The following is a 17,062-nucleotide window of genomic DNA, read 5'->3' on the forward strand; positions in this document are numbered from 1 at the left end:
CTCCCTTATTTCACTCATGGGCCACGGTAGAAGGTTTGCTGGAAGCATCTTCTTCCTTGTGATTAGCCAAAATTTTTTACAAAGCACATTTCACCACAAAGTCATACATGAACTAAACAACACTGTCACTAATGGATGTGTCAATCCCAGCTGTCATGGGCGGAGTTTATTCATTTACAGACTGCTACTGCAATTAAGACAGTGTCAAAGGGGAAATGAGATCGCTCCACCCTACAGGGATTTCAGCAGATTCTAACTCCTGCACTCAATGCATCAAATTGCGATAGAAGGTGTCCATCAAGTGGTTGCATAGCAACACAAATGTGACTGAAGCCAACAAGTGTGACATTTAAGCAGGGGGTAAACAGGAATGTTTAATTGTGAAATTCTAATCAGTCATGTTGTGTGCAGAACAATGCTCACACTGAGCTTATGAGACGGATCTGATGGATTATTTGAATAATATTAAGAGAACATGTTTTAAAACATGATGATATCTTTGGTCTGTTGATTTTGGCTTATCTTTGCAGCCCACATTTCATTATTGATTTAATTCCAAAGAAAAACCTTAAGTAAATGCTCAAAATCATCATCGAAACTTGGAAAAAGACAGAACACTCATTACAAAAGGAATTAGCCTTTTTAATCTTACATTGCATTGAAAATTTACATAATAGTTTCATACATTTTACAAATAATTTCTTCATAAAAATATATTTCTTTACAAAACTTTTTTTATTCTTTTTTTACCCTCTTTTTATATCTCTTTTGAATGCATTAACATGGGAGGAGTACCCAGCTGTACTGCAAATATTCATCTGTTTGATCGAAAAGTGTCCTTTTTTATCATAAATGTTTTCTTTTATTGCAGTCAGTTATAGCAAAAGCTGTTGTTGGCAAATAAGTTCAGACTGGCGGAGGAACTTAAAATGTCTCAGACGGGCAGTGGCGTTGGATAAAATTGTATTTCTGAACCACACGTTTCAAGGGCGGGAGAAATTAAAATCCATAAACTATATGGCAGAGGTGAGGAATGAGTAGAGGAAGTGAGGAAGCAGCAGACCTGGGTCACATGGTTTTTGGTAGGCACTGTGTAAAAATCTGCCATGTATTTAAAAAAAAAAAAAAAAAAAAATCCTAGAGATAAATAACGAATTCAAATAAATCAGTATGTCAATGTCAATGATGTGCAAGACTGCAAATACCTATGGCTGAGTGCAAAAATGAATGCAAAAAATATCACAGGTTGGTTTGTTGGATTTTGGAACTCCAGGACATTGATGTCAGCATAGCCTCCTGAAGACTGCAGCGTTCGCTCCCACCGATGCACAACAGCGTACCTGGACTGTAAGATCACATTCATTCTACTGACACATAATCATTTCTGATATCCTTTCATATGACCTGTTTAGGAAAATGTGGTGGTGAGTACTTTAGAAGGCACTGGAATGAATCTCACAGCTTGCAGGCCTGGAAACACGTGACCAACAGTGTCTGACCCTGCGTTTTGTATGACTGAATTTCATCTCCTACATATACTGTACTTCGTAAAAACTTTATGTCGACCCAACCCACTTTCGATATTTTTTTACGGTCGGATAATCAATGCTCGTTAATGATAAACGCGTTTAGCGTCAGACATAACCGGAAAAGTGTTTCACGGGCCGTATGTACACGATAGATATGATCATATTGTTGCCACCATATATCAATATACCTTAAGAAACATGCATTTGTCTGTTACCGTATGTAATCTGAGGTTTATATAAAAGTATACTGTATAAATGTCAAGTGCATTTCATTTTATACAAATTTCTTTTTTTATATAATAACAGTAATAATACGAATGGCAAGTAGTTATAATGACCAAATTATCATATCAAATTTGTTTACCAAATACAAATGGAGCTCAATGATACTTCCGCACTGAAACACCAATTGAAAATAAATAGAAAATAAAAACTAATCTGCAGGCTTCAGGTCAAAATGCTGACATTTGTCCTACGGCCCATTCCGAAGATGGGCGCTTATCAACAGACACACATACTGAATATCAAAGATCTTTAACATTAAAAAAAAAACCTCAGGAGGTAACGACCACACCACTTTCTCACACATTTTCTCTCGTTTTACCCAAACACATCACGTAATGCCTCAATGTCCAATCACGGAGATGATTGGCGACATCAGCAACCCGAAGCTGAAGGAATGACTGAGAATGAGCTGTAAATAAAACGTTGTGTACCGTACAAAACCGTCAGAGAAATCATGTATCGTTGATCTCCTCATAAACTCTTTTTAGAATCGTTCTCTCTTGGTCTCTCCCATGTGGTAATATATAGCACAAAAATATAGGTGGTGAATGCTCCTCATATATATGCAAGTAGATTTACAGATCCCTTTCCCCTAAAAAAATACCCAGTCAACTGTGAAGAAGCACTCACGGAGTGTGAATAAGGTAGCAGAAGAATCTCTTCATGCTTTCCGTCATGAAGAAGCTTTTCGGAGTGAGTCTTCAAAAAAAAAAAAAAAAAAAAAAATTCCCCCATGACAATGTGTTTCATATTTCATACATGTCCTCCGCGGACGCACATGGTCAAATGGTTCCTGAAGAGTGTGCTTTATATATCAGAGGAAGGGCAACAGCGTTTGTGCTAGACATCCTCTGTGAGTCTCAGACAAATCCGTCCATGACTGTAATGCGATTGTTTCCATCTCCATTTAAAAAAAAGACAAAAACAAAGCAAAAACCCTTAAATAAAAAACAAAAAACCTCCACAGATGTTCTCGCGTCAGGCGGACCTAATTATACCATTGTGCAGACTGTGTTCAGATTGGGGTCAAATCGGACAGCTTTGCCTTCAGAGGACTTTGCGTTGGTGTTGTACATGGGGTTCTCGAAGGCGGCCTGCCCGTTGTTGTTCTCGTGAACCGAACAGCCTGTGTACTGGGTTTTTGGAGTAGTCCTGTCAGAGAGAAACAGCGCACACAAGACACGACATCAGAATCAAATCTGCAGCAGCTTTGCGAGTTTGGGAAAGACGTTGAGCGGCAGCGGGTACGTGGAATCACGCAGGGAAGAAAGCTAGCATCTAATTATGATCGCATTCAATAACCTGCAAACGAGCTAATTCCGTCTCTAAAGACGCTATCTGTCACCGTCTATTTCTTTCCATCTTGCAACAAATGATGATGATTTTGTCAGAGACTAATTTCTAAATTCGTTCTGATCTGTCTAGAATAACAACTCGGCAAACAAACTTTGACAAACCAGGACGGACGGCAAGACTCACCGCTGCTTGTAGAGATAAAATCCGAAGCCTGCAAATATCAGGGCGAAAAAAGGCACAAGGATTGCTATGGCCACAGAGCTACTGTTTGTACCATGTGGTGGATTTGACGAATTATTACTTTCTGACATATTCAAACCTGCAAGAGATTGAGAAACATCGCATTCATTTTCATTTTAGTATTCGTGTCTATATAATTAACTTGCTATATAATTAAAATGCTTTAATGAAATGTTGAATGCAGAATGTAAAAAAATATCAAAATGGTTTCCCATACCTAGCCTTTGCAGGCCAAACTGGCCGTAGTCTTTACCCTGTATAAAGCCTTGAAAGACATATGTGGACCCATCTGGTTCAGCAGACACCTGGCAGCAACCAATCAAACACATATATTATTCACTTACCATCACTACTGCTCACATAGATGAATAACACTAAAGGTAAATTAACAATGACATTTTCAACATGCTGCCCTTTTAGCAGTTTGCATTCACATTAGCAATGGTGGACAGTAATAAAATGTACTTCAGTAAATTTCGAATTACTTTTAAGAGTATTTACTTAAATATTTTGTTACTACATTCCAAAGCATAATGACATTTCACTTCACTACTCTGTATTTCAGAAAAAAACAGCATGTCATTCCTTCTGTTATTCTGAATTGAAGAAATCAAGATGCTGCAGATGCAGATAGTCATTTTTGATTAATAAATAAATTATTCTTTTGAACCCACTGAACTGGTTTACAAATCATATTTAATATTTCTTTAATGATACTGATATGAGTGCAGTAGTAAATCAGTGTTATTTTAGTTTTAAGATACAATTAGATTTATTTATTTTTTTACATATTAATATTTATTTTACATAGTTTTTCTTTTGATATTTTCAGTTTTTATTTACATTTTAGTAAGTGGTTTAATTTTAGAAATGCTTTGTGTTTTCATCATTATTCTCTTTTTTTTTCTATATAATGGATACTATTTAAAACTCGGTTATAGTTATAAGAACGTTGCTCTGGCAAGTAGCAAAATATTTAGTTACACAACAACTAAAGGTAGTACAACAACTACCTCACTTACAATCAACACTGTTTATTGATTGGTTTATTGAACACTTTGAATTAATAGTGAATATGCATAAAACATGAGTGTTCCATCATCCATCATTACATTGTAGTCCAAAATAATAATAGCCCTAAAAATGACACATGTGCACATACAAATCCATCCAGGGTCCACTGCTCTTCTTTGATCTTGCTGAGTGTGGTGGACGAGGACGCTTTCACATGATACACCAGCAGCATCAGACGTGCTTCCTGGCTCTTATAGACACCTACGACAGAGAACAGAAAACAGACAGCTGTCTCCATGTTCTACGCACAAGCGTTTCATCCTCATATTGCTCTCTTCTTGTCTCAGTCACTCTCTCTACTGCTGAACACTCACACACACACACACATACACACACACTCTCTAGTCTGACCACAGAATAAAAGTATTGACAAGTCTCGCATTACCTAAGACACGGCTCTTTGTCTACAAGCACTCCTCCTGACCTAACTGCCCACTTTCTAAGCTACAAACAAGAAGCTAATTGAGAACACGCAGACATGGCTAATGGCACTCCAGCATTTTGGGCGAACAGATACATTTCATTGCCCTCCAACTGGCTGATGACTAATCAGTTGATGGTTCGCTGCTATGATCATATTACCATTCCGACGAGTCCATTTTTCACTTGACTGACTGGTGGTTTATTCACCTTTATTCACCAGTGATTACTCCTGATGGCTGGCCAATAGGAGTGTGTAAGATTAATTAGATGATGTAAAGCATATGTCAGCTTTATAAAGACCCAGTGAGTCTCATGAGTGAAAGAGGAAGGTGGTACAGTGAGTCTAATGATCTAACTCGTTAACGCTCTAGTTTAATTTTACTCTGAAGGGCCGAATTAGATTCTGTGATGGTAGGAACACACAGTCCTCATGTTTGCTTCATTTGTTTGCATGCCTGTAATAATGTGTTCTGTCAGCTCAGCAAATCTGCGCAGTTTAACAATAAACCAACCTGAAAGCAGTAGTTCCATGTTGCTGCTTGTTAATGTGACGTTAACTCTACCCGTGGTTGTATTAAAGCTTGTGATACTCAAAGTCATTGGTTGTTTTCTTCCTTTGTAGTTGTATGAGCCCTTCCAGATGTAGTTAGGGGCAAAAACATCATCAGGAACTGTAAACACATAAACAAAGGCAAGACACATTCAATATTATTCACAATATCATTCGACTTTATATCACACAATTGTGAGTTATAAAGTCAGAATCCTGAGATATCAAGTCAGTTTTGACTTTAGAACTTGCAATTGCGACTTTACTTCTCGCCATTCTTATTATATAACTTGCAACTACGAGTTTATATCTGACAGTTCTGAGAAAAAAAGAAAGATGAAAAGTTGCAATAACCCTTTTTTTTTATTCTGTGGCGGAAACAGACTTCCAAACATATCAATCCATGGATATAATATTATAAAATATATACATGCACATACACATATCTGAATATTTTCAGCGTAAATAAAAATTCCTGATATTTCTCTTATGATATAGGCTACAATAACATGCAAATAAAGTATTTCTTAGACACCTGATCATTACTATATCATACATTTCATAGGCAAAAGAAAGTATATTGTGTATTAGAAAAAAAGAATAAAACTAAAATAAAAACTTGTTTCAGCTGTGCTAAAATGCTAATGCCAAACTACTATATATAAAAACAACTGTGTATGAACCATGATCTTTAACGAGATACAACCCAGACTTTCAGTAACCCAAAGTATAAAAAGCTAGATTTGACTTTATCATAACTTTCATTAAAAACCAGGTAGACTATAAACTTTATTATAAACTGTATATTTCTAGATAATTACATTAAGAAATATTTATATGTTAATACATACCTAATTATATATAAATATATTTAGTAATATGTAATATGGCCTCTTATATCTTACTGCTTAAGCAAAGGCAAACGATTAAGTCAAACTTAGCCATAATTCAGTGTATAATTCAACAAAGTATTCAGTTATTCAGTTAAGATATTCATAATGGAGCCAGATAAGAAATAATGCGTTGGTCTGAGTTTTCAGATAACACTCTCTGAGTCTTTACAAAGGCAGTCAATTTTCCTGTAATCTACTGTTTCAGAACCCAGAAGCTCCAAGGGAGCTGATCCGCGTTCTGAACTGATCCCAGGATCCACCAGTTTCTAGAAACACATTGGATATCTGGTTTGTCCTTTCTGTCACGGACTCAGTGACTCAGAGGAGTCATATTTGCTGTAGGTGTTCCAGCCCGGAGGGGCTTCACCATTGCCCGCTAAAAGCTTTGCAGGACATCAGCTTGTCTACTTAATCCTGCTCTCCAAGTATATAAACGTAAGATACGCAATATGCTCTAAGAAAGTCTGGCAAAGTTCAGTAGGATTATCTTGTGATTCCAGTCGAGTTTCTTGCGGCTGCCAGACTACTTGACTGTCAAACTAACTGGAACCCGTTTTCTCCTCATTAGTCTCCTCCTCCTGGGGCTGTGGTCTGGAATACATCACGGATAGTGACTGCTTAAGGTACGATTGCACTCTGTGGCCAAATAGAGGTGTTCAGCCAAAATTATGCATCCTAAATGAGGTGCACTTAACACTCATAAGTGGTCTTTCAAATGAAACCCCATTTCCTAATAACAGTGCACCCACCATTTAGCTTCGGACTCGGTGTCCCTGGGACTGGTTTAATAGGCTTTTCGGATAGTTTGGAGCCCGCTGGGAAAGAAAGAGCAAAAATGAATAAGGCATTTATATTAAAAAAGATTGACAGATCAAATTGGCATCACTTTTATCATTTTGTGCGTACAGTAACATCCCCAGGCAATAGCGTGCCTCCTTTCTTCCCTGTCACAAAGAAAAATCAGGTGACTGCAGACAGCAGGGGTTGACACGGTCAACATATCAAGCAGCATAACTGAACATTTAAAATGAGGCTGTTCAGTACAGGCGCTGAAAAATGAGGGAGAAAACACAGTTTGGAGAAGCTCCGTGTCGACCGCTCGGGAGTTTTTTTTTTTATAGACAATCACATCTGTTTATGTGCAGTAATTACTGAAAAGCCTGAAGTGTACAGCTGTGTGACGCATGGTGGAGTGTGCTGGCTGCTGTGGCAGTGCTCGGAGCTGCAGGATGAAGACCAGGAAGATAAAATCACAGCACTGCAGCACGCTGGCCACACGCTAACGCTCCGACACCCCACCTGAGCACACACTCGCTTGGGCCGGAAGTGGAAAGTCTCAGTTATCAGATGAAGAAATGATGTCTGGCTTAGAAAAATGTATCATAATAGAGAATGGAGAGAAATCAGTTACATTTAATTTTGGAGGGGAAAAGGCTATGAAAACGTGCGCCTTATTTTTTGAGAGGGGCTTTTTGTAGTGACTTTACGAAATAAGGCATGACCGAAAAGTAAAAACCCAGCTGAATTTATTCATACAAATCAGTATGTTTAGGGGTGAACGATACATACTGATTTTGACTTGGAATTTTGAAATACTCTATAAATGACATTGCTGTGCTGTTTTTGAACATTGCAGTTAAACAACAAATTATTTTAAGCCACTGAAACACAATCAGCGGCGAAAGAGAACTTATTTCATTATGCTAGCGCTTAGTCTGAGACACTGTCAGAGAGGTGCCAAACACATGAAGCCCGAAGTTATTGTTGCTGCTTTATAAGCCTTCAACCTTTAAATACACACACTTGTATGTGTCAAAATACCCAAATTTGCAAGTATCCTCATAAACACGGCAATTTAGGTCTTAAGTGAAAGCAGACAACTAAGAAAGAAAACATGCCACAGTATATCAGATCTGTGCAGGTTTAAGTGATTACTAAATGGCTTTTGTAACTTTAATAAGAAGAAATATATTTATTTTTTACAAAGTGAAAAACATTTGATTACTTTATACAATGGAACATTTCTTATTCATTTGTTCTACTCTAGTTTTTTTGCCCTATTGTCTGTAATTAACATATCATTTAATCGTTGACCGTTGTATTTTACTGAGGACATTTTACTTTTTTTCCATGGTTCTAAAAACTTCTCATATCATAAATACCTTTTTTTAAAGCAAAAATAACTATATTGGGGTATACACTGTGAGATTAAAATAACTCATATTGTGATATAAGATTGTGGTCATACCACCCACCCCAAAGAATGTGTATAAAAATGTAAAATGTGCTCACCAAGGCTGCATTAATTAAATATTTGAAAATATTGTAAATAATTGATATAAATAATCGAATATTAAGCATCCATTTCTCTAGTCTTCAGTATCACATGATCCTTTAAAAAAATTGTAATTGGCTGTTTTTTCAGTATTCTTTAAAAAGTATTATTAAAATATCTATTTTTAAAAAAATATATATATTGTAACATTTTAAATCTCTTTAGGGTCCATTAAATGTATCCTTGCTGAATAAAATGATTGATTTAAATGACCCCTAACGTTTCAATGGTAAAATAATAGACAAACAGTCAATAGTCAAATAACCTCAATCACTAAAATCTGACGGGACACGTCAGTTTCAGTTTCTGAGGGGAATATTCTGTACGAACAATCCTGAAACGTGAAAAGTGCTGGAAGAAGTGATACCTCGACACACAGGCATCTTCCCCGTCCAGGTTCCATCAGACTTGCAGACCCGGTGCTCAGAGCCTCCAGACAAAAAGAAGCCGGTCTGGCAGGTGTAGATGAGCGTGTAACCATAGGAGGGTAGATCCATACCCACGACATCCACATGAGGAGGACTCTCTGGCTGTTTACAACTGTGAGCTACAAAGGGAACAAAAGTAATTTAAAAAGAGAAACCGAAGAAATGAAAGCACTATTTAGCAAACAGTCTCAGTCCCTATATAATCAGACTTCAAACTTTAGTGGGCAAAATGAAGTTTGAACTTTTAAGACAACATGGCGTGTTTCTTTAGAGAGGATCTTTGCTCTCTCCCTCAGTAGCTGACACCGCTACGTTCCTGTGCCTACAAAAGCTGGCTGAGAACCCTGAGTGTGGCAGACATTGATGCATGCTGGCAGACGACACTTAAAGGGAGCGCACCTTTACCTGTCACACCAGCAGATCAAACGCAAGCCAATGCTCACTCAGTCATTCCAACAGCTCCCACCATCACTATGACTTTGATCAAAAGTAGCCGGATTGAGGTTTTGGCTCTGTGCACTGGACCTAGTTCTTTTATCCAAGACTTTGATAAGGGTTTCTATCCATGATCACTACATCAACAGCACAGCCACAAAAGAGAAAAATACAAATGTGAATCAAAATGCTAAAGGTTGTTATTCTTGCTCTTTCCTAATATGAACTGAGATATAAAGGAGAGATCGAAGTTTAAAATGATTTCTGATCAACATTGAGCATTTGAGCAAAATAGTTTTTCCCTCAAATTGTGCAAATTGCCGTATATGATATAATAATGATCTCGTCTTGTTATTTTTCTAAAAAAATAAATGGCAAAATTTTCATTTCTTTTGTTTTTCATTAGGTTCCTTTTTTTTTGGTTTCTGCACGTTATTGTTTTGTTTTGTTTCGCAATTCAGAGATCCTTTTTGCTCGTTTGCTCGTAGTTGTTTTCGTACGATGAGTGTTCCAGATCATTTCTGCTAGAATAAAACATTCTTGGATTTGGGTTTCACTTTGTGTCGCGTTTCCCCTTTTCTCCTGAATTTAAACAGGGGTTTGTAACATAAATTGGGGGCTCGTTCCCGGGATCGCACTTATCTATAGCTTTCTGCATATCAAAACCTCCCACTGCTATAAATGATACGATACAGTTCACTTGAAATAAGTGATTCTCTGGACAGAGCAAGGCACAACAAAAAAAAAAGAGAAAAGAAACATTATTTCTTTGGAGACGCATCTAGTGGAACGCTAATGGAAAGGACAGCCAGCCATTATCCAATTCTGTGTAAAATAAAAGAGGGGAATGAGAAAGATGATTTAGCACTCAGCCTGACTCTGTGAGTAGCCAACTGCTCTGTGTAAACAAAATTACAGTGCGTAATTACGGAATGATCTCGATTATTCTTGAGGAAAAAATGGTGTGATTAGGTGCGAGCACACAAAAGCTGTTTTATCACAGATTTACAATTAAGCAAGGGGAAGCGCTGTGTCTTCCTAGCCATCTCATTCTTTCATTTCCTAATTTTTGCAAAACAATGACAGAACTTTGGGGCAGTGGCATGATGCAAAATGTAATTAGCTTTTGAAATGCTTCAACTGAATGGCAATCTGTCTTGTGAAATTAGAGGCCAGCTGTTTTCTCGTACTTCAGCCTGCTTTAATGCTGTTGATTTTGGAGCTTCTGTTGGTAAATGGACATAATCCAATCACAAGCCTCGTAGCCCACAGTGATAACCCACTAGACCTGGAATCATCTTCATCCGTTTGAGATTTAGATACACTGTGCTAATGTTTTGAAATTGAACTGACAAGCACTTTCTGCGTATTTATATCAAATGCAGAATTGTAAACATTCTACCATTTTATTTTTATCAAAGTAATTAATATAGATTAATCAAGGAGTTAGTCTGCTTTAACTTTCTAAGAACACAAAGAGACCTTTATCACTATGAGATTAGTGATTTGTCAATTGATGAAGTGATCCAGGGGAGTGTAGTCAGGGTATCACAAATCACATTTATCACCCACATAATTCAGAAGCAATTCAACTCAAGTGGCCATTGTGTGAGAAACATTAATCTTCCCTCTTTCAGATAATGCGAGACATTTTCTAAGTGATTCTCTTTTAGTATGGTTGGCTATGTACATCATCTGTTCCAATGAAGCTCAGAGAAGCAATACATTGGTCAGATCGTTACAGTAGTCTCACAGTCACCCAAAGGTCTGTTTCACCCTGCTAGTTTTAGCAATAAGTAAGATTCACAGTGTTTTCACACTGCTGTGTGAACGAATTGCAGCTTGATGCAGAAAATAAAGTAATTTACGAGTTACTATGTGAAGTATTTCCTTTAATAATAATCATAAACTACAAAATGGTTATTAGGAGGATGCCACTAAGAATTATGACATCATTTGATGGTTGTGAAATCTAATTTATATGAGGAGGGAGAGCACATTTATATCCAAATGCTAGTCAATCTAACAGAAACTATTGCTATAAACATCTATATTCAGTCAGACAAAAAAGTACCTTCTATCAAGCCCAGACATCTTTTTCCAAACAACAGACAAGTGGTTTACTCTAGTATTTTATGTTGCATCGTAAAAGCCTATATTGAAAAGATTGTGTTCATAAATATGTTTTTTAGTGCATTTTCCACCGTGTTTTCTGATGTTAATATAACAACAGAAATAAACTCTTCCTACTCTCTTCAGTGGAATGAATACTTTAGATTTAGTTGCATGTGATGGATGTTGTGAAATCAACAATCATTATGAATATGAACTTACTGGAATTACAGAGAAAACTGGTCATCCAGTGTCTTAAATGCAATTGATGTTAATCGTTTGTATGCAGAACACTTGGGCTTTAATAGTTCATTCAAGCAGACAGTGTTGTAGTCGAAAACAGATAAGAATAGGGTCCAAAACAAGACCAAGACCTAAAATGATGGTCTTGGACTCGGACTTATAAAGTCCAACACAAAGAACAGGAACCAGGCTCAGACTCTGACTTGAGAGCCAAAATATAAGCAAAAACTAATAATCTTGGACTAAGTCTTGATGGCCAAGGCCAAGCTCAAGAGAACTAAATGATGGTCTTAGACTCGGACTTGATGGCCAAAGACCAAAAACTTGGATTCAGACTTGAGGGTCAAGACCAAGAGAATGAAGAATAATGGTCTTGGGCCCTGACTCAAGGGCAAGTCCAAAACCATATTTTAAAGCTCTTATGGCCTCGAGAGCATGTGGACTTTAGGTCCTAAGAACTTAGTTCTAGTACAAACTGACCAGCATAGTGTTTCCTAGAGAACCAATATCTCCCTTGGACTGTTTTCCTGAATGCATTTGCACAGACAAACAGGAACTCTAAAGCGACCGACAGCGACATCTTTATTCACTGCACTTATAACCACCAACAACCTGTGAATGAAGGATCACCACTGTTGTCTGTTGTGAGTTTTCTGATAATGGAGAAAAAATGTAAATGCACAATTTACGTGACTGAAAGAGCAAAAAGAATCTGACTAAATCTACTAGCGCAACTCATAGCGTTACATATTATCAAGGCTGAGAAAAGAACACAACAGGTAGCTAAATGCCATTATTACAGCTCTTTTTCATGTTCATGGAGTACATGCGTTCACATGGCTGTTTAAAACCTGTGTTTGGTATGTGTATGGCTAATCAGTGTACACTTACAATTTCTGTGTAGCTCAGTTATACAAATACAATTAGCTTTGGCCTTTATAAATAAGTATACATAACATTTACTCACAAATATAAACTGGCATTCTAACAGATTCCCAAGGATGTGTTATGGAGAACACTTACGGATACACTCCGGCTGGGTCCCGCTCCAGGTTAGGTCGGCCTGGCAGAGCCGTGTGGTGGAGCCCTGCAGCAGGTGACCAGGCTGACACTGGAAAGACACCATACTTCCAACCTGCATAAACACACACACACACACACACACATCTCATCAGACACTGTGCTCCCATAACTCTCTTCTAGCAGCAGATTAAATACAATATTGAACACCTAATACTTCCAGCTTTTGAATGACAGAGTTTTACTCCTGAGGACAGATGCTATAAAAGACCATGACTACAAAGGTGTTACTCAGAATTTCACATCTTTCAGGTTCCTTCTGCATCATCGTTTGCCATCTGCTTCCCAGACTCGCTCTCTTAAAGGCTGAAATGTATTTGCACTAATGTTAGGTGGATATTCTCATATATGGTGCTTACCTACTTTACCTACAGCTAATGTAATCACCAGAACATGCACTTAGGAAGCCATTGTGACCTTCTTTCCGGACCACTAGTGATGTAAAGTGGCACTCATTTCCATAATATATGGTAGTGCTCCTCATGTGAACGTGGCTACCGTATGCTATAATCAGCAAGGTCATGGGACAAAAAAGTGTTGCATATATGCCTGTAGATGTGGGCTGTGCTTTAGTATACATACGAGGGAAGTAAAATATTAATGTGTCACCGAGTGACATGTGGGCTTAGCACATTAATTGATTAACATGTCCCTGTGAACACGGTTGACGTGCCATAGACACTGGAGCTTATCTGGGGTGCGTGATATCTCCTCTCGCTGACTCCAACATCATTAAGTCCCAGAAAGCAAAAGTGCCTGACTGGCTCCTTTTTCTCGAGGCCAGACAAATGATTTACGAATATGGAAAGGATGATATTTAGCCATTTCATGAAGCCTCTGCAGGGCTTGACCTCTGATACTGTAATGACTTGAATTCTTAATGCCAGCACATCTTGGCGATAAATGCTCTTCCTCAGCAGACTTCCTCACATCTCCCTCAATTCACCCCTGTCCTGCTCCCCTGACAAAACATAATCAGACTCATTTGCACTACTGAGAAGTTGATTTTGTTGCTCTTTTCGAGTGGTTCTGTGGTGGTTATTACATCCATGCGTGCATTTCACTGCTTCTCAAGAGGGAAAAAGTCTTGAGAGGTCTTAATAATATTTTGTAGTGGATGGGAGAGAACAGAGGGCCTACACCATGTAGTTTTTTCTGAAGTGTGTTTGAGAAAAGCCATGAATCATTCTTTGAAAATTAAAATCAGTTTTATGAAAGAAAGCTTTATCTTAAGGCAAATTTTTCCTTTTTAACCATTCATTTGAAGACTAAAGAAACAGCTGACCTAAAACACTGTTATTCAACTGCTGTATTAAATTCTATATTCAGTAAAACAAAAAAGATGCTGACACTGCTTACTGTGAAAAAAGGTTTACTACTGTGAAATATGTGTTGTGAAAATCCATACAACTCATGGTCTATATTCTGAGTAATTTCAAGTTGGAATGAAAGACAAAATTATAAAAAAATCTTTAAAATAAAGACAAAACAGGCATTAAAATAAGCCTAAATAATTTCTTCTTTCAAGTTGTTATAAAAGTGTGAATTCTAGGCCTTGCTAATGTCATAAATTCACGAAATGTTATCTTAACCACTTTTATCATTTTTATAAACTATATTATTCTAGCTTTTTTTCCGTCAAAAATGGTTTATTTGAATCCTTTTGTCAGTATATCTCAAACATCTGGCAATTTTTTTGTAGACAATAGTGGGTTGGGAAGTATTTCAGAACAATAAAAGTGCAAAAAAGGTTAGATACTATGTTATAATATAATATTATGTATGTGCAGTATGTAATAGTATTCAATGTATATGAGAAAAAATATATGTATAAAAGAATATATATAATTTATGAGTGCAAGTTTTTTTAGTTGAAAAATTGCTATTACTTTTCATACTTAATAATACATTTCAGAGTAGTTGGTTCATCTTAATGCTTATTTCTTCTAGTTTGCCCTTCTCAGGCTTTAATAAGACCAGCACTTAAGCCGCATGAACTCCACATGTTTTTAATTATATATGTAGTCATCCTGCTACCTTAAAACCAAAGGTCCTGTTAAGAGAGCCATAACGGGGCGTCCCAGGGTTCTCACAGGTAGTACGAGTTGGCTCTGAGAAAAGAAAGGAAGAAGAGAGACAAAACAAATGAATATCCAGTCACACAGTATCTGCTTATCTGTCGCAATCTGTTTCTTTTTCACTACCATAAGAGTATAACAGCATTTCAACACTCATAAATAAACGCTACATCTCCCTTCATGATCCCAAACACATCTCTCAAAGCAGCTCTAAGACTTGGCTTATAGTGATGGTTATGGGGCCCGTGTGTTTATGTAAGCGCTGCAGCAGTGTCGTAACACAGTTTTTTTTACGGTGGGCTGATGAAGACGCAGCAGGGGGCAGTGTTGCTGCAGCAGTGCATCTGCTACAACACAGCTGTGCTACTCTGTAATTGGGATGTAGAGCACATTTTTGAGCTGACGCAGAGACCCTTGATTCAATGCAGGCGTGCAAATGACAGGACAACCTGCAAGGCTTACACAACCAACCCCTTTTCCATGCCGTTTTTTAAGCGTGGAGCTTCTAATACTGAGTCAGCACACAGAAAATATATGACTGCATTGCCATATTGAGAAAGGAGTTGCAGACAGTGTTCGTGTTGCTTTGATTTTGAAGAAAGATCCCACTAGGAGGCCAAACAGTATCCAGTAGAAACGAGAACACCTGATTCACTGACTTGCGTCCTTAAGTATTAAAAAAACGTTTATAAACAGAAATATGTATACAGAGATGGAAAACATTATAGCATTAACAATATAATGTAATATTTCTTGTATCCTACAAAGTTTAGTTCAAATTTTTCAAGGATGTGCTCATATCACGCAAACTGTCAATGTCACCACCTTCTACCAACAGATGAATTTGCAACTGAATGCATTTTTTTGTTTGTTCATCAACAACTAAAGATAAGTTTTAAAAATCTATGATTTTGCTACAGCTGACTACGCACAATGTTAACGTTAGTTGAATTTGATTATTTGCATCTGTCCCATTGACCTAAACTACATAAGATTTACCTCAGTCAGTTTGAACAGCCAGCAGGATTCATTCTATAAGAATATAAATATGTAGTTGCAATTTAGAGCACTTCATTTCCACCACCCAACACCCTATAATTCTTTTTCATGGTGTCTTTGAGGGTGTAATATAATACCGCATTGAAAGAGCTAAATGATTACACCTGCTTTGGGGCCATGGCTGACATCTTCTGTTGGCACAATACACTAAATGCTTAAAAACGCCAATCAGAGCTCATCCAAATCTCCTGCTGGCTGTTTGTGGCTCCCTAATAATGGCCTCACAGAGTCGGGACCATTTATTCTATTACTTGCTCAATTAAAAACAATTATCGATGTATTTATTGACGTTAGGAGAAGAACTCCCTCATGGATATATGAACTGAGGGGTTTAATCAGATAAACACTGTACTTAGGGGGACAGTGAAAAGAGTCTTTGTTAATGAGACATGGAGAAATGGATAAAGATAATAGAGCAATGAGGCCAGTTCTTAGTAGTAGAAGTAGTAAAAGTGAGAAGTAGTAAAAGTGAAATAAGTATGTATGTTTGCATAAATAAATAGAAATACTGTTAGAACTAATTCACAGAACTCTATATTTTAAAAGAGAGAAACAATTCTTTGGGAATAATAACTTTGATTTAGTTCACATCAGTCTCTATGGAGTCTCTCATGATTCAAAAGCACCCTAAAGCAGCTTTACGGAGATCAGTGCCTTAATACCCTCCAGTAAGGGAACCTGGGGTGAAGGTAACAAGGGAAAAATCTGTTGGGATAGATTGCGAAATAAACCCTGGAAGGAACAAAGACTCAAAACTTAAAGCTTAAGTTACAAACTCATGATTTCACATAGTTGAACTATAGTCAAGTTAACAAAAAGTAGTTATCTGTAAATCAAAAAATAATACTCTAAAAGTCAGCAACAGAAAACAGTTAACAAAACTGCATTGACAATTGAAAGAGATTGTATAATCATATCTTCAGAATATCAGAAAGCATTCTGATATCTTCGGAAAATCAGTAAGTAACATATAATCCTGCAGAGATTATATATTATGCAGAC

General features: G+C 37.2%; 1 protein-coding gene across 1 annotated transcript in view; it reads right to left on the reverse strand.

Annotated features, from left to right (window-relative positions):
• Positions 1–621: 621 nt before the first annotated feature.
• csmd3b (CUB and Sushi multiple domains 3b) overlaps positions 622–17,062 on the reverse strand; it is a 332,481-nt gene continuing 316,040 nt past the window's right edge. Inside the window, 9 exon segments of the mRNA XM_043218230.1 lie at positions 622–2,966; positions 3,294–3,429; positions 3,568–3,655; positions 4,513–4,625; positions 5,360–5,518; positions 7,040–7,105; positions 8,993–9,172; positions 12,867–12,978; positions 14,961–15,034. Coding sequence (XP_043074165.1) covers positions 2,807–2,966; positions 3,294–3,429; positions 3,568–3,655; positions 4,513–4,625; positions 5,360–5,518; positions 7,040–7,105; positions 8,993–9,172; positions 12,867–12,978; positions 14,961–15,034 — 1,088 coding nt within the window. The 3' untranslated portion in view covers positions 622–2,806.

This window comes from Puntigrus tetrazona, chromosome 19 (assembly GCF_018831695.1).
Source record: "Puntigrus tetrazona isolate hp1 chromosome 19, ASM1883169v1, whole genome shotgun sequence".
Classification (NCBI taxonomy): Eukaryota; Metazoa; Chordata; class Actinopteri; order Cypriniformes; family Cyprinidae; genus Puntigrus; species Puntigrus tetrazona.